Raw genomic sequence first — 18,595 nt, 5'->3', positions numbered from 1 at the left:
GTTTTAAGTAAAATGCCACCCCCCTTCTCCTTATACAACCTATCCTGACAACCTGACCCAAAATTAATGGTTTCAATGCTCATCAAGGTACTTCAAGTGAAAGCGTAAATATTTTATTTTATAGCATCGCATTTATGGATTAATATTCTTGTTTTTACTTTAAACTAAATTTTCGTTTTTACAAGGAATCTTAAAGAATAAGACAATGGACGATAAATTGATGAAAATTCCCTATTTACAAACAACTTTGAGGACTCAACTAATCAAAATTCAATAATCTATCATTATTTTCTTTAGTGTTCAAACGTTTCCAACCCTAATTGAAATCTACAGAAGGGGTAATTATGTTTACTATCAATATGGATGTATATTAATTTAACGGCCATTGTCTTATCCCTTTAGATACCTGCGATAATAAAACTTTAATATGAGTACCTAAAGCTTTTGGGCCAACAAACAAGATAACATGGTTATTAAAATTTGTATATACTTCAGGGATAATCTCGCCCTTACGAGGTGAGGGATAATTCAGGGATCTTAAGGGATAAGACAATGATCATTAAAATTACCCCTGATGTGGAATTAAATTATTTAATGAATTGATTAAGTAAAGATTGGGCAAAACAAGTTGGAAACCAACTAATAAAAATCCCTAAAAGATCTTTTATAAAATATGCGTGGTTATAAAACTTTGGGTATCTTTTTCCTCACTCCTTTCCTATAATTGTAATTTACAATGTTATGCCAATACTAAAATGGTAGAGATAAGAAAATGACAATAGAATTATCCAGAGAGGGAGGGGACATTAGGCTGTTTATTACACTAGTCCCCAAAGTTTTAAGATGAAGTTTTAATATTCGTTGGCTTAACAACTTTAGGCACTTTCATTGAATTCTAATTGGTTGGTTTATTAATTTGAGTGTCCAAAGGTTTCAACCACTATGGACATTTTACAGAAGTCGTAGTTTTGTGTATTATTTAAGGAGATGTACATCAATTTATCGGCCATTGTCTTATCCCTTTAGATCCCTGATAAACAACAGAGAAACAAAGATGACAAAATTAATAAAATCGAAGCTTTGACGTCCTTGCTTAACCCCCCCCCCCCCCCCAATATGGACTTATGAACGCACGGACCAGCTCCAGTTATAAAAAAAGCTTCACTTGTAAAAATGTATTATACATTTTTCAGTAGAGCTTCAAAACCGATTAATATCCGCAGGATTAGAATCGGTTCTAAGCCATACTGATTTATGTAATATATAGCATTGTATTACAGATTTCAATGAATATTAAAATAAACATAATTAATTTTTCTATATATTTTTTTTCATTTTAATATCCGTAGAAAGCCGCAATAATAATACAACTTTATAAACTTTTGATTAAAAATGTTCTTACCTTAATCATATAGAACTGCCAGTTTTCTTTTCAATAGAGTTTGGCTTCAATAATGCGTAGTTTTATTTTAACGTTACGGCTTTAAATAATTTAGATATCCTTAAATGTATTAATTATAGAATATAAAATTATTTAGAGGCACCGTTAAAAATACAGTTAGAATTTACTCGATAGAAATGTTTCATTAATTATCAAATAACTCTATATATAACTAAAAATACATTGCACATAATTATAACAATTGCGTGGTTCTCCTATGGTTGCCTTTGGTTAACTGACGCGACCCGACACTCATTGTATTGACCGGCGCGCACTTACAAAACACATACACACGCACGGACACACACGCACGCATGTACACACACGCACGCACACACGGGCACGCACACACGGGCACGCACACACACACACTTACAAACCAACCATCAAACTAACCATCCCCTATTAATCTCACAAATTTACCTCTAGTTTTCTCTTCTTTCAATCTGACACATGAAAAGAAAAATGCTTAATAAATTGTGCCATTTTGGAGGTAAATTACTGATTAGCTATATCCTTAAAATAAAAAGGAATCTCGCTTACTCTCCTTTACAGGGTAGCTTCTCATAGGTCCTGGGAAGGTTTTAACTATTTTGGGGGAGGGTAACACTACCCTCCTAAGAGAAATCGCCCATAGAAAAAAAATTCCCCCCCAGAAAAATTAATCTATTTTTTTAAACTAAAAATAAAAATAAGGAGCGTCAGCCCCCACCTCCAAAAAAAATTCAACTCCCTTCGCCTCAAGTGTCTCTAGAGGCCTCTAGGGGCATAGCTGCTAGTCCTTATAATAAAGTAACAGGCTGTGTGTTTGTCTGTACCAAAGGATCTTGCTAACCGCTGAGCCGATCGGGTTCTCCTTAACAGGGTAGCTTCTCATAGGTCCCGAGAAGTTTTATAACTATTTTGGGGGAGGGTACCACCACCCTATAAAGAAAAATTGGCCCAAGAAAAAAATTATTCCAACTCCCCCCTCCCCCAAAATTTTTTACTTTTTCTTTTAAAATCTAAAATAAGAAATTGGGTTATCAAATTCGACTTCCCCCTCTTAAATGCCCCTAGAGGCCTCTAGGGGGCATAGCTGCTATTAAATAATAAAATGCTTACTTTTTTCAGCATTCTACAACAATATTGTCTGACATGTGAGTTAACAATGGGAAGATAATATTAATCCTCACACATTTATAGTAAAAGTTGCTCATTTCAGAAGAATTGAAGAAACAGTATCATTTGGTTTAAAAGCCAAACAAGCAATAATATATAAGGATTACCTGTAAGTAATATACCTATACACAATATGATTTGATAAATACATCAAAAAACATTAATTTGAAATGATGATTATTAGTAAGGTTTTGCTAAAAAATCTGTAAAGGTGTGAGTTTTAAGGCTTAAATATAGTAGTAGCATGATAATATTCACTAAATATTTTTTAAAGTTAGTATAAATTTTTATTGTTCTACTACTATTTTTAGTAGCGAAGCTACTCTATAATTTGAAATGTCCATCTGTCCGTATGTCCGTCTGTCCGCATGTCCGTCTGTCCGTCTGTCCATCTTAGTTTGGGGGAAACGTGATTTTCTCGGCTCCTATAAAAGATAAAAGACTGAAATTTTTTGACATCATTCCCATTATTAAGGAGCACAATTAACTATAAAACATTAATGGCAGTAGGACCGCTTTTTAGCAGGTTTTAGGCTATTTTTGTATTTTTCACATTTTACTCCATATCTTTGGTGTTTATGGTCCGATTTCCAAAAATTTTTCAGTTATAGTATCAAAATTAAATTTCCTGTTGTTTCTAGAAAACAACTATGACGGTCAGACTGCCTTTAAGCAGGTTTTAGGCTATTTTTGTATTTTTCACATTTTTCTCTATACCTTTGGTGTTTATGGCCTGATTTCCGAAGATTTTTAGTTATAGATATCAAATTTAAATTTCCTGTTGTTTCAAGAAAACATCAATGGCGGTCAGACTGCCCTTTTGCAGGTTTTTGGCTATTTTTATATTTTTCACATTTTTCCTCATATCTTTGGTGTTTATGGTCCGTTTTTTAAAATTTTTGTAGTTAAAAATATCAAAATTAAATTTTCCGTTGTTTTGAGCATCCAGTATGTAATTTACTTTGACCGTCAGTCTGTTAGTCATAGTAATGAAATATAAATATTAAAAACAAATGTTGAAAAGGTTCCGTGATTTTTTTCCTAATATACATGCTTTGGACAACTAAAATCTAAATTCTTATTTGATTGTTTGTGCTTCGCTACTTATGGATGTTGTCATCCTTGTTAACTTAAAACTTTACGGGTTTTTAGTGCAACCAAAAAAATCTAACTCTCAGTTATGTGTCATACCCATACTTAAAAAGTCAGGCAGTTTGGGCTCTTTATCTTTCACACACACAGAAAATGAGATAGAAAATACTGGAGGGGGGGGGGCATTCAACGTCCCCCCTCCCCTGACCGTTAAGGGTTAAGTTCCCTGTTCAAACGTTTCAACCACTAATTGCAATCTAAAGAAGGGGTAATTTTGTGCATCCAATTTAGGTTCAGATGTATATCTTTAAAAAACAGTGTATGCAGTATAAAGAATTAGATCCCAAAAATTGAAAGATTGGACTCAGCTTTTTGGGAATATACCCGCTGGTCATACCAAGGCTTGTAAAATTCACTCAAAACTTTCATCTGTTATATTTACAGACTTGAACGGACGAACGTCAACATAGAATAACTTTGCACTTTAATAATACACAAATGAATGAATGAGAAAATATGTTTTTAAAAATCATGATTTATAAAAAAAAGTTTTAATATTTTTAAAAGAAAATGACTGATAAAACAATGTATAGACTAGATGTGCATATGTCATAGATATCAATTAATTTCAGCAGTCTATCTTTCATAGCATCAGAGAAAGTCAAATAGCTTTAAAAAGTGTAATTACTTTTCCAGTATAGCTTCAAAACAGATTAAAATCCGCTGGATTAAAAACTGTTCACAGCCATACTGAAAATCATGTATAACATTGTATTATAGAAAATTTTCTAAAAATAGTAAATTGATTATTCTTAATACAATTGATACCAGCACTGTTCGCCCATGCCTTTGGAGCCTCATAGATAACAAAACTGGAATAATTCTTACAAATTATTGTATTACTATCTACAGCAAGCTGTCTATAAATGATGCAAAAATAACTCTTTTTGCCAGTTATCCCTTAACAGATGGGCCCCTAGCCGCACCCTTATCAATTTGCCCCCCCCCCCTCAATTATCTCAGCTCTTATTAGAGCTAGAAGCTAAAATTTTTTTGTGCATGTCCCAAAGCTAGTAAAAGTGGCTGACTCAGATTAAGACATAAAAAAATTAACCAATGAAAGGCCAGTGTACACTGTAATTGACCAATGGTAAAATTTATATTGGCCTCTCATTGGTTAATTTTTTTTTGACGTCATAATCTGAGTCAGCCACTTTTACTTCCATGTCCCTTGTTTGATAATAAGTTTCTGACTATAAGTGAATCAAAGTCAAATTTTGCTTCCTTCAACCTTTTATCTAATAACGTTTTCTTTTAGGTTCTTTTTTAATTAAAAATTTTTAATGGCTGTAATTTTTATTTTTGAAGCTAGAAATACATTAAAAGTATTTATCTTTATGTAAATTTTATATTTTTTTTCTAAATTTGGTGCCACCTAACCGACTTTGACAAGACGCCATGACCAACACAGACCAGATATCCTTATAAGATCAACTCTTGCTGACGTATAATTACTAAACTTAAAAAGTCATAAAGTCACAACTAACAAAATCTCTATCTTACCTACAAATAAAAAAATGACATTGAAAAAACTAGAGGTGGGGGTCAATATGCCCCCCCCCCCCAATCTGTAAGGGTTAATGTTGTGTGGGTGAGTTGCACCTGGACTGAACAGACAACTTGTCAACTCAAGGTCAGACTCTTGGTCCTTCACCTCATACCTGTAGTATAGTACATTACAGACAACCAACCCTTTGATTGCACGATCTTTGTCTGGAGATCCTAACTGTGCATGGCAATGAGTTGCGCCTGTTTTGGGCCAAGGCATTCCCCCTACTCTGCTTTTTTTTTATGTCCTGTGACAAACAATGCAGGTAGGTACCATTATTACCGTCTTTGGTATGATGTGGATTCTAGTTGCATCCTTCCCAACAGTTTCCTTGACACTTTGATTAGAACCTGTGGGTCATTTACACATCAAACTTAAAGGTGGAGAGTTAAGGTTTCGTGATTTTTTGGTCATGGTATTATTGCAACATTTAATGCAACCAAAGCATGGACATGATGCTGTATCAGCAATGACTGAAGCCACATCAAATCCTAGGGACTTTTCAATGCAACCTAGGATCTAACATGACTCCTAGTCATTGAACTAACAAACGCCACTAATACACTATTGAGCTACTACACAATGCTAGTCCAGAATGACTTTTTAATCAACCTATGACCTTACAGTGTTTTTCAATCACTAGTGCACCATGCCAAGGACCCCCATGCATACCTGATTTAGGGCTAAGGCTTCCCCCCTACTCTTACTCCAATCTCTAACGCCTGAAAGAGCAGCAGTAGGTACTAATTTTACATCTTTAGTATGAATTCTGGTTACAATGTGTCAGAATAGGTAATTGCCCCAACTCTGACTCTATGTCACTAAATGTCATATATGAATTCTGGTAACAATGTGTCAGATTAGGTAATTTCCCCAACTCTGACTCTATCTCACTAAATGTCATATATGACTTTTGGTAACAATGTGTCAGATATGGTAATTGCCCCAACTCTGACTCTATGTCACTAAATATCATACATGACTTTTGGTGATATTGTGTCAGATTCAAAGAAGATAAAGTATAGAATAGAATCCAGGTAGAAGATTCTGCCTGGCTAGCCTGAAGTAAAATTGGAACTTTTGAAAGACCAAAACGGCTTTAAGGCTGGTGGTAAATAACATGATTACAGTAATTATTCAGAAAAAATATTCAAAATAAATTCCTTTTGCAATAATTTACTAACAGCCATGTAGCCAAGAATCCAGCTTTCCCTTCCCTATTCACAATGGATTAAAATCGAATTTTATGTGCAAAGCCTTAAAAATTTGAATTAAGTAAGCAACTTACTTTTCAAAAATGTACCAACACTATTGGTCTCGGCATTTATATGATAGGTTTCGCTCCTATGCTGTTTTCAAACAGCTGATTATACATACTAGCAACTACATCCATACATGAACTTGAGGTAGGGGAGGGGGGCGTGGAGGGGTTGTACCCATTTAGCTGACCCTTAAAAATTATAAATGTGGTCAATCATACTTATCAAAACAAGGTGTACATTAAAAGTAACTTTTCATCTTTGTCTAAAACAACCAAGCATCTAATGCTGGAAGATCTTCCGCATGAGGTGTGTTGTAGTGGTGGTATTCTTAGTATGATACCATTATTTAAAGGGGTAAAGAGTACCTACTATCCACAGTAAATATTAGCAATTCAAGACAAATCTTGCAAAATGCATTATTAAACTAAATGTAAAGGCTTTAAAAAAATATTTAACAGTATCTATTAGATTTTGATACAAATTAAACTTTTTTAATTTTGTCCAACTAGTCATTGTGATTTGTACTTTAGCATTATTGTCTTTACTGCGCATGTCAAAGATTCCTTCAAATTTCCCAGAAATATTTAGGGTTTTCACTTCTATTCCTCCTTATTCTATGGTCAGATTAGGTAATTTGCTCAACTCTGACTCTATTTCACTAAATGTCATATATGACTTTTGGTAACAATATGTCAGATATGGTAATTGCCCCAACTCTGACTCTATGTCACTAAATGTCATATATGAATTCTGGTAACAATGTGTCAGATTAGGCGATTTCCTCAACTCTGACTCTATGTCACTAAATATCATATATGACTTTTGGTGATATTGTGTCAGATTGGGTAATTTCCTCAACTCTGACTCTATGTCACTAAATGTCATATATGACTTTTAGTAACATTGTGTCAGATTAGGTAATTTCCCCAACTCTGACTCTATGTCTCTAAATGTCATATATGACTTTTAGTGATATTGTGTCAGATTAGGTAATTTTCCCAACTCTTACTCTATGTCACTAAATGTCATATATGAATTCTGGTAAAAATGTGTCAGATTAGGCAATTTCCTCAACTCTGACTCTCTATCACTAAATGTCATATATGACTTTTGGCAACAATGTGTCAGATTAGGCGATTTCCTCAACTCTGACTCTCTGTCCCTAAATGTCATATCTGACTTTTAGCGATATTGTGTCAGATTAGGTAATTTTCTCAACTCTGACTCTATTTCACTAAATGTCATATATGACTTTTAGCGATATTGTGTCAGATTAGGTAATTTTCTCAACTCTGACTCTATTTCACTAAATGTCATATATGACTTTTGGCAATAATGTGTCAGATTAGGTAATTTCCCCAACTCTGACTCTATGTCTATAAATGTCATATATGACTTTTGGTGATATTGTGTCAGATTTGTTTGCATTGCCAAAAATGAGAAAATAACCTGACATAATGTCACTAGTAGTATGGGGTAGGATTGTAATGGGGTAATGTGTCAGATTAGGTAATTTCCCCAACTCTGAATCTATGTCACTAAATATCATACATGACTTTTGGTGATATTGTGTCAGATTAGGTAATTTTCTCAACTCTGACTCTATTTCACTAAATGTCATATATGACTTTTGGCAACAATGGGTCAGATTAGGTAATTTCCCCAACTCTGACTCTATGTCACTAAATGTCATATATGAATTCTAATAACAATGTGTCAGATTAGGTAATTTCCCCAACTCTGACTCTATGTCACTAAATGTCATATATGACTTTTAGTGATATTGTGTCAGATTAGGTAATTTCCCCAACTCTGACTCTATTTCACTAAATGTCATATATGACTTTTGGCAATAATGTGTCAGATTAGGTAATTTCCCCAACTCTGACTCTATGTCACTAAATGTCATATATGACTTTTAGTGATATTGTGTCAGATTAGGTAATTTTCTCAACTCTGACTCTATTTCACTAAATGTCATATATGACTTTTGGCAATAATGTGTCAGATTAGGTAATTTCCCCAACTCTGACTCTATGCCACTAAATGTCATATATGACTTTTAGTGATATTGTGTCAGATTAGGTAATTTCCCCAACTCTGACTCTATGTCACTAAATGTCATATATGACTTTTAGTGATATTGTGTCAGATTAGGTAATTTGCTCAACTCTGACTCTATTTCACTAAATGTCATATATGACTTTTGGCAATAATGTGTCAGATTAGGTAATTTCCCCAACTCTGACTCTATGTCTCTAAATGTCATATATGACTTTTGGGGATATTGTGTCAGATTTGTTTGCATTGCCAAAAATGAGAAAATAACCTGACATAATGTCACTAAATTTCAGATTGAAATCTGAACTTTGGTCAAATTTTGTCATATCTGAACTTTGGTAACAAAGAGTCATATTGAGACAGATTTAAATCTGAAATCTAGTGACTGTGGATTTCTAATCTGACCGAAAAGGGGTAAAAACTACTAGGGAAAGTTTTGAAACTACAGAACTGCAAGTAAATCCAAGCTATTTAGGAAATACTTTGTTTAAAACTGAAAGCACATCGAAAGATTAAATGAATTGAAATACTCAGGCTGAGATTGTTTATACTGCTATCAATGATGATGCTGCAAATAAAAGATACTTTTAACTCACAAGGAGAATTCTGCAATTATGTCAAAGGTAAAATTTAGATGAACTGAATTTAGTTTCCGAAAGTGTGCGTAGCTTCCGCGTCCTATCTCAATATTTGCTACTAGCTAAAAAAGCTTCAAACTTCAAAAAAAATCAAAATTTGAAAAATTAAAATTTTTGAATGTATAATGTATAAATCGTTTATACATTAAATCGCTTTTCCATTTGACCGGAGTCGCTGAAAATAGGGTCTGCAATAATTGGGTTATCTGCTGTACACTTTAGGAAACTAGGGCAATTATTCTTATTGTCCAGGTTTCCTGGAAGACATCATTCTGCCATCTTTGAAGTGGAAGGCTGGCCAATCTGAAATGGCTATAAGGTAATCATGAATTTTTCTTACTAAATACTTGCAAAAAGTTAACTCAGCAAAATTTGTGTGTAAGATAATAAAGTTAAAATAGAGCAAGATCAGATTTAAAAAAAGTACTGAAGAAAAAGGAGTCAATTGAAAACAAAATAACTTGAATAAAAAAAATGGAAAACCGGCAGACAGTACCTACTACACAAGTATCAAAAGTAAAACTATAATTTTTGTCATGGTAAACTCAGGGTAAAACTGACTTTTGAATTTTACAAAAAGGAGTGGAATTTAAGTAGATTTAGGAATAGGGTGCCAAAATTCTGATTCCTTGTCCCTACTTAATCTTAAGTGATTAAATGAGTTACATAAACATCTAGGCAAGCTTTTTAGCCATTTTTCATTAAAATTTTGTTTCTAGATCAGCAGCCACCTCTTCCCTGTTGTGTGTCCTGACTGCTTTGACATCAGATGACCATACTATGGATGAAACAGCTACCCTCAATACCATAGGTAAAACACAGGCATATTCAGCAACACATGGGGCTAAAGAGCTGGTTGATACATTTCTCCTGTTATAAATACCAATAAGTACATTTCTTAGCACGACCTTTGAGGATCTGCTATTTAGTGGTTCAATTCAACACAAAATTTTTAAAATTGTGAGAATTTGCTGGCTTAAAGTTGGGGTCTTAACAGTGGTAACATATTTAAGACATTAAACTTTTCCCTGGGTCCCAAAAAACACTATTCATTAGGCTAATATTTGAGTAGGACTTAACATCAAAAATAAGTGTGGATAATTGATTTCTAAATACTTATCAATTTATTTCTGAGGAAACCCACATGAAAGACATAATTTGTTACTGTTTTCCTTTAGAGTTCTTGAAATATTTGGCCTGTATTTTTAAAAATCTTATAATTTATGTGGATTAAATGAGAGTTATTATGTGTTAACTTTTTAAAATATCAGCTGGAAATATATTTTAGAAATTAACGTCTATGCCTATTTTGCATTAAATTAAATTTCACTTGGAATTTCTTATAATGATTTTGATGTTTCCAACGTTTTGTAACGACCTTGTTATATTATAGTAAATGTAGTAAGCCACTCACAGGCAAGGTTGGCGGGTCTGTTGAATGATGATTGTGGCCGCACAAGGAAGATGGCCTTGCAAATACTTTCTTGCATTTTCCAATATCTAAAGGTTTGTTATATCCCCAATGATGATAATTAACCTTATGTAGATTGATTGAATTTAATATGAACCAACCAATCAATATTTAATAAAAGTTTAATAAAGGTTTTAAGCCAATGAATAAGAGAGATCGTTTATAAAACTTTGGGTACCAGTATCATTTACAGTCTAATGTCCCCTCCCAATAAAAAAATGTTTTAAAGCAGCCGCTTAAATCATATTTACTTCAGAATTAGAAGGTATTCTTTGTGTAGACATAAATCTTAAATAGCCGCCGAGAAAATTACATTTATATTATAGGGAGAAATTGACACCTCTGTTTTCGAAGAATCTGCTCTTCTTAACATTCTTTCTGGTATTGAGGATAGGTTAGGTAAGTATGTTTACATGAGGGACTCCAATTTACATATCCAGCAAATCTACAGTGGATTATTTTCGACAGTGCAATTCAAAATTATGGCTGTATTTATAGCACCATGAATTTTGTTTGACTGTAAAAATAACAGTACAATCAATTCGCCTGACAAACTTACATCTAACATATTATTATTACCGCCAATAATACATCCATGAATGGCTGAAATACATCTGTCTAATTTAAACACCTGTCAAATATACATCTATCACTGGCATTTATTCATCCATAGAAATTCAATGTAAATCCCTGTAGTATACTCGATCCTCTCAAGAAAAAATATCATCTTGAATTTGTCAATATGTTTTTAAACATCTGGATTTTCATTTATTTATGAGAAAAAACGAAGAAAGCATTTTGCCGAAAATACATCCACTGTAAATTTGTTGGATGTGTGCTATAGCCCCGTTTACATGCATTACAGCGAATATTCCCCAAATATATTCTTTATGCAATATTTTGGTAAGTATTAAAGATAGAGGTCTAATTTTTGCAGGCTTATCATTTCATTTTTAGTTTGCTCTTATAATTTTTATTACCAATTTTCATCTTCTATATAGCTAGCAACCTACATATTTTTTTATGGTTTCCCTAGTTTATTGGCATGTTTAGCTAAAAATAATATTTGGTATCAGACAAATCAAATTTTTTTTGACCGTTTGGCTTGCATTTTTATGTAAATTTTATTATATGCTTAAAGTTTTGTATTTAGAAAGATTTTATTTATGTTTAGAGAGTGATAGTTGTGAAATAATAGACGCCAGTGTCTCAACAGCTGTTCATATGTTCTCCTATATTTACAGTTTACAGGTAAGCCTAGGTTGCGTGATTATATTGCGACAAATATCAGATGTGCGTACATAACTAAGGTACAAACCAGCTTCGCTACTAAAACTATATTCATATCTTATGAAAGAGATATTAATAGTCATATAATTTCTTAGATATTCCACCAGATTTTAGTCTACTATAATAAAATGCTACTTTCAGCTTGCTAATCAAACGATACCCCACCCCCCATCCCCTCTACCCTATACCCTTCCCGGAGGAACCTACTACCCAACAAATGAACACTATATAAGCAACCTAAATTGACGGAAAAAATTCCTGTCGTTATATCTACGTAATATATATTCATTTGGATATTCCTAATTGATTAAAAATTCCGTACATAACTTAAACATAATGTACAATAAGAATTAACATATGTACATATTATTGTTGGTGAGGCTACTCAACAAAACTCATTTGTCAGTTTGTTGTTATTGTGAAGAGTAGCCAAATATTTGGACACACCCGGTACGATTTTTACACCTTAAATCTTTATAGAGGGAGGTGAACTTTATGTATTCCAGACAACAAGAGGGTTGTTATTTTATTGTTAGGGGCTGAGTACACCCCCAAGAATTTACGTACTCAAAAGTCAAATAAGATTTATTTGATATAAAATATAAAAATGTAATTATCTGTACTTGTTATGAATACCCTTTTGTAATAATGACATTCCAATGAGCTATGTAATAATGAATATATTACAATACAACATGTAAGAAGAATTATCTTGATTGTTTCATATTTTACCCTTGCTCATTTTTAGCTCGTAACTTGTTGGTACTAAACTTAACCAAACCTAATATGTTTCATAAGTTATTACAGGAATCACCATGAAAAGTTTTAAATCGATAGGATAATTATATTAGAACTATATGTTACCTACGAACGGACATACAGAAATTATAGTAATTTTTTTCTGTTAAAAATATAAGAAGTATTGCGATACTATTAGAAAGAAAATGCAATTTTGTGTATTAGCATGTCAAGAATAATTAAATAATAACTTACAACAAACAAAGAAAAATTTTACCATAACTAGCGCAGCCATTAAAGATTACTAAAGTATCAATTGATTCAATATATTTTAACAAGAATTTTTGGCACATATTGTAAATTAAATACTAACTTTTTGGTAAAATATAAATTTAATTTTAAAAATCAAAGCCAGACAATAAAATACATTCTAAAAACTTACTTTGCAAGTGTAACTAAGTAAATCTATTATAGAGTGGTTGCGATGCTAAAAATATATGACATTAACATAAAAATGCACTATTTTCATTATTATTAGTTGTTTCCTATCTATATCTATCCATCTATCTATCTATCTATCTATCTATCTATCTATCTATCTATCTATCTATCTATCTATCTATCCATCTATCTATCTTTCTATCTATCTACCTCTCTATATCTATCTTTCTATCTATCTAGGATAAGACTGGTATGGACAAGGTTGTAAAGAAATGTGATTCTCTACTGGCGGATCTAGTCCTTCACTTGGATAGTAATGAGGTATGAAAGTGTCTGTCTGCCTGTGTGTACCGAAGGATCTCGCTGACTCGATAAAGTTACCCTTTACAATGTAGCTTCTTATAGGTCCTGGGAAGGATTATAACTATTTTGGGGGAGGGTTCCAACATTCTACCAAGAAACTGTATAGAAACTGAATAATAAACCATTATAAAAAAAGTTTAATTAATGTATCTTTGACTTTAGTAAAGTGTTTGTTAATGTTGACTTGATAATAACAAACAAAACAAGGACAAAAAGTGAAAATCTTTTCGAATAAAGAAAATATTTGGAGATTTAGCAGTTTGAATACAGCAAGAAAATTAAAACGAAAACGATAATTCTAACTTACTAACAAATAATTTGGGGTGCTCTGATTCAATGACCTTAGTTTTTATATTTTAGACATTTCTTGTAGCAGTGCCTAATAAAAAATGACGTAATACAATACAAATGACCAATGACAGGAAATTGTATATTGTAATTGATCAAAGGAAAATGTATATTGGCCTATCATTGGTCATATGTTTTGTATGACGTCATTTTATATCAGACACTATTATAAGCTTCTTCGACATTTCACCCCAAAGATGTGGGTATCCTAGCCATGTAAATCTTGCTCCCTGTTGAAATTTTTTTAGGGTGGTAAAAAATTCCGGAGCGTTTCTTCATTTCACATATTAGTCCCCCAATCCATATTTTTTACCCTCCCACCCAAAAAATTAAAAGCTTGAACGTCCTTGGTCACATATGAACCTAGAGAAGATTATAAAAACATAAATATTAAAAGATCACCCTGCGATCCTGTAGATACTATATAGACCTACAGGCATACAGACCACATAGAAAAATTAGCTTCAATAATGAAACCAAATAAAAAAAACACTTAATAAAACTTTTACCTAGGAGATAGTGAGAGAAAGTTTGAAAAAACATCTAGCTCAAGTTCCAAGTGAAATGAGGTAAATAAACATTAGATTCAATTTCTAAAAAAAAATATTTTATAATTTCGGATCATTTTTGGGGGTAGTCGTGGTAATTACTGATTTAAACCAGATGAAATTACAAAAAATTTATTTTCTCGAATTAATTCAGTTTTTGGTTATAGCTATAACTGGGGGTTGATAAGTAGATTTTTATTTTATTTTCAGTTCAAATTTTAAATTTTATATTAATTAAACGCTTCGTACTAAAGTAATAGGTTGTTTGCTTGTCTCTTTTATTATATTTACGTTCATTAAGACATCTCAAACGGTACCTACATTTCTAAGAAAAAATGAAAAAAAAGTTAATTTTGTAAAGAAAATAAATGCATATTTTTATAAAAAAGTTTATGTTATTTTTTTTAGAGACAGCCTGGTAAAGCAGCTTGAAACTGGTTTAAGTGTACACAAACATACAGAGGATTGTAGTACACTGCTGCAAACACTCAAGATTGAATCAACAGCTGCTTAGAACCGGTTTTTTGATCCATAAAACAGCTGATTTAAGATTTGTAAACCTAAAATTGATTCAATAGCTGATTAAACCATTTTTTAGTACACAAATGAATAGTTGCATTATTATCAAAATGTTTCTTTGAACTGGTTTCACAATGCCATCGAAGGTGATTTGACTTTTGTGTCAGAACCTGAATTGGGACATAGTGCATTTCATTACCCTAGGTTAGGTAACTTTATTTCACTTTTCAATAAAATCTAAAATGCAGCCGTTTTTGCAGGAGGTACCATTTTCTGTGAAAATTTTAGAGGAAAATTAAACAGTTTTTTGTTAATTTCTACTTCTATATTCAACTGAAGAAAAAATCCTTTTGTGTATATACAGAATCATTGTTGTTACTTAATTTCATAAAAAAAAAAATTTAAAAACTAACCCATAAAAGCCGATTTTTCATTTTGTTCAATATGGGTAAAATAAAAATATTACCATCTCCAAAGGGTTAAAATCAAAATTTCAAAGCTCTAAAATGTTGTTCATCGAAAATAAATAGCAGTTTATAAGGACTTTTTGCATCCATCTTCTCATTTAACAGGGAAAAAAAACAAAAATAGAATCTATTTTTTCAGTGTTGACATAAAAAAAGCATTTGATAAAAAAAACTATAAAAAATTATTTTTTAAAAGTGCTAATAAGTAATACAGACTATTCAGTCTTTACCTCTGACATTGAAATAGATGTAAAAAATGTCAATTTTGTATAGCAGACAATTATGATAATTTTTTAACAAAATTTTCACCAAAGCATTACTGATAAACCAAGGACTTATTAGATAAAATACTATATGCTCCTTTGTAAAGATTCTATAAAAAATGTATTAAAATAAATTTTCTTATGGAAATTCTCATCAGAGCATTACTAATAAACCAAGGTCTTATTGGATAACATACTAAATGCTCCTTTACAAATTTGTATTCTATGAGAAAATCATGTTTTCAAACGGATATTTCAAATTATAGAGTAGCTTCAAGTGACTAGCTGTTCCCAGAGTGAGAGATACCAATGTTTATTACACTAGTCCTTAAAGTTTTACAATCATGTTGGTTTAACAACTTCGATGACTTTTTTAATTGGTTAGTTTATTAAGTTGACTGTTCAAACATTTCAACCACTAATCTTAAGCTCCAAAGAAGGTAATTTTGTGTTTCAATATTGGGGATGTGCATCAATTTATTGGCCTTTGTCTTATCCCTTTGGATCCATGAGTTGTTCTACCCTTTGACTTTAGGGCGATATTGATCTTGAAAATAGTTTAAAACCAAACCCAAATAAAAGTGCAACCAAGTTGGACCAGCGATTTCCGAGAATTTTGGATACAGACAAAAAACCTTAGTACTGTATGTATATTAGAATGACAAGATTGAATGTTTAATGTCTATTTTATAGGTAAAATTGTCTTTCCAACTCACGCTCTCTTATGCTCCCTCTCTCTCTCAATCAATCTCCCTCTCTCTCTTTGTTTCTCTGTCTCTTTCTCTCTCTATTCAAGGGTGATAAAAAGGGAAATGCAGTTCTTCATAAAATGTTGTTTCAAGGGGTTGTATACATCCCCTTCTGCACGCTTATGATCCAAAATATTGCAGGCAGACTATATTGTAACATACCCTTTTTCCAAAATGATCATGTTTATGGGTTGCACTTGTTTTTGAGAGAAGGCATTTCCCCTACTTTTACTATAAATACCGCTCATCTGACATAGCAGCAGTAGGTCTTTATTTTGTCTTTAGTTATGAAATTTGTTTAGGCTAAGATTCGTTCGTACCTTTCTCTACCATGTGCAGATTTGCTGAATGCTATAGAAATATTACTATTACTTGGATGTTGCACCAGATTTTTGTGTACTGTAATAAAGTAATTCTCACAGCCAGCTTAAGTTACAATACCCCAATCCACCCCCTGGATGAACAAACTAAAATAAACGAGGTACATATTAGCTAGCTAAATTGGCGACAAATTTTCCCTTGTTAATATGTATATACATGTATTCTATATACATTGCTAAAGTAAACCAGTTTTAAAAAATATAAAAGAGATAAACGGACATTGGAATTATAGAGTAGCTTCGCTACTAATAATGGATATATTATTATTTGGATTTTCATGTTCTCTGATAAGGATAATGAACATTTCCCCCTCTACCACATTTATATCCTCCCCTCTTTCTGGATGAACAAACTGACCAATATATGGGTTTCATGTTAGCAAGCTTAATTGACGACAATTTCCCCCTGTCATAATATCCATGTATATTCTACATCCATTATTAAAATTGTGACTATTTCTAAATTATGTTTATTTGGGATTAAGTCGGACAGAAAAACATTGTTTTTAATCATATTATGTAAAACTTGGGGATGCGCCACTAGCATCTAGCAGCTTTTAATTCAAAGGGATGGGGAAATTCCTAAAATCATTCCGGGTAAAAGCAGTTAGGGAAAGGTTAGTAAAATAAAACTTTCCATCACATTCTACCGAATCCAACTTTTGAATAACATAGTTTAAATTAAGCGACACTTTTCAAGTTTTTTATTCTTTATTTTAATTCTTTAAAGATTAAATAGATTCTACTTTTTAAAAGCTACTCTATAATTTGAAATGTCCATTTGAAAACATGATTTTCTTATAGAATACATTTTTTATAGAATCTTTTTACAAAGGAGCATATAGTATGTTATCTAATAAGTCCTTGGTTTATCAGTAATGCTTTGGTGAAAATTTTGTTAAAAAATTATCATAATTGTCTGCTATGATAAATAGATTTTTTTACATCTAATTAAATGTCAGAGGTAAAGTTGAATAGTCTGTATTACTTTTTAGCACTTCTTAAAAAAATTATTATTTATATTTTTAATCAAACGCTTTTTTTATGTCAACACTGAAAAAATAGATTCTATTTTTGTTTTTTTTCCCCTGTTAAATGAGAAGATGGATGCAAAAAGTCTTTATAAACTGCTATTTATTTTCGATGAACAACATTTTAGAGCTTTGAAATTTTGATTTTAACCCTTTGGAGATGGTAATATTTTTATTTTACCCATATTGAACAAAATGAAAAATCGGCTTTTATGGGTTAGTTTTTAAATTTTTTTTTTGATGAAATTAAGTAACAACAATGATTCTGTATATACACAAAAGGATTTTTTCTTCAGTTGAAAATAGAAGAAGAAATTAACAAAAAACTGTTTAATTTTCCTCTAAAATTTTCACAGAAAATGGTACCTCCTGCAAAAACGGCTGCATTTTAGATTTTATTGAAAAGTGAAATGAAGTTACCTAAGCTAGGGTAATGAAATGCACTATGTCCCAATTCAGGTTCTGACAAAAAAGTCAAATCACCTTCAATGGCATTGTGGTTTGATCATACATCAACATACAAACAGTATTTAACCCTGAAAAGCTGTTTTTTAAGTATAAAAAGTCATATGAATAAAGTAAAGTAACCTTATCCATACACTTGTTATAACTAGTTTATTCTTGGACATTGATGGAGCTGCTTACATCTTATACAAAATTATAACTTTTTTAGCATAAGCCGTTAAAATATTTTTTATGTTTGATATTTTAATTTATGTTAAT

At 31.8% G+C, this 18,595-nt stretch overlaps 1 protein-coding gene across 1 annotated transcript in view; it reads left to right on the top strand.

Annotated features, from left to right (window-relative positions):
* Positions 1-15,106, top strand: part of LOC145335237 (dynein axonemal assembly factor 5-like) — a 46,457-nt gene extending 31,351 nt beyond the window's left edge. Inside the window, exons 12-20 of the mRNA XM_080180971.1 lie at positions 9,161-9,249; positions 9,517-9,583; positions 9,984-10,075; positions 10,658-10,770; positions 11,062-11,134; positions 11,910-11,986; positions 13,445-13,525; positions 14,429-14,484; positions 14,872-15,106. Of these exons, the coding sequence (XP_080037097.1) occupies positions 9,161-9,249; positions 9,517-9,583; positions 9,984-10,075; positions 10,658-10,770; positions 11,062-11,134; positions 11,910-11,986; positions 13,445-13,525; positions 14,429-14,484; positions 14,872-14,977 (754 nt within the window). The 3' untranslated portion in view covers positions 14,978-15,106. The remainder of the gene's footprint in view (positions 1-9,160; positions 9,250-9,516; positions 9,584-9,983; positions 10,076-10,657; positions 10,771-11,061; positions 11,135-11,909; positions 11,987-13,444; positions 13,526-14,428; positions 14,485-14,871) is intronic.
* Positions 15,107-18,595: the final 3,489 nt, after the last annotated feature.

This window comes from Acartia tonsa, chromosome 13, assembly GCF_053477335.1.
Source record: "Acartia tonsa isolate MP-2025a chromosome 13, ASM5347733v1, whole genome shotgun sequence".
NCBI classification, from domain to species: domain Eukaryota; kingdom Metazoa; phylum Arthropoda; class Copepoda; order Calanoida; family Acartiidae; genus Acartia; species Acartia tonsa.
Note: the sequence above shows the minus strand (reverse complement) of the source record. Positions and strands in the feature narration are given on the sequence as shown.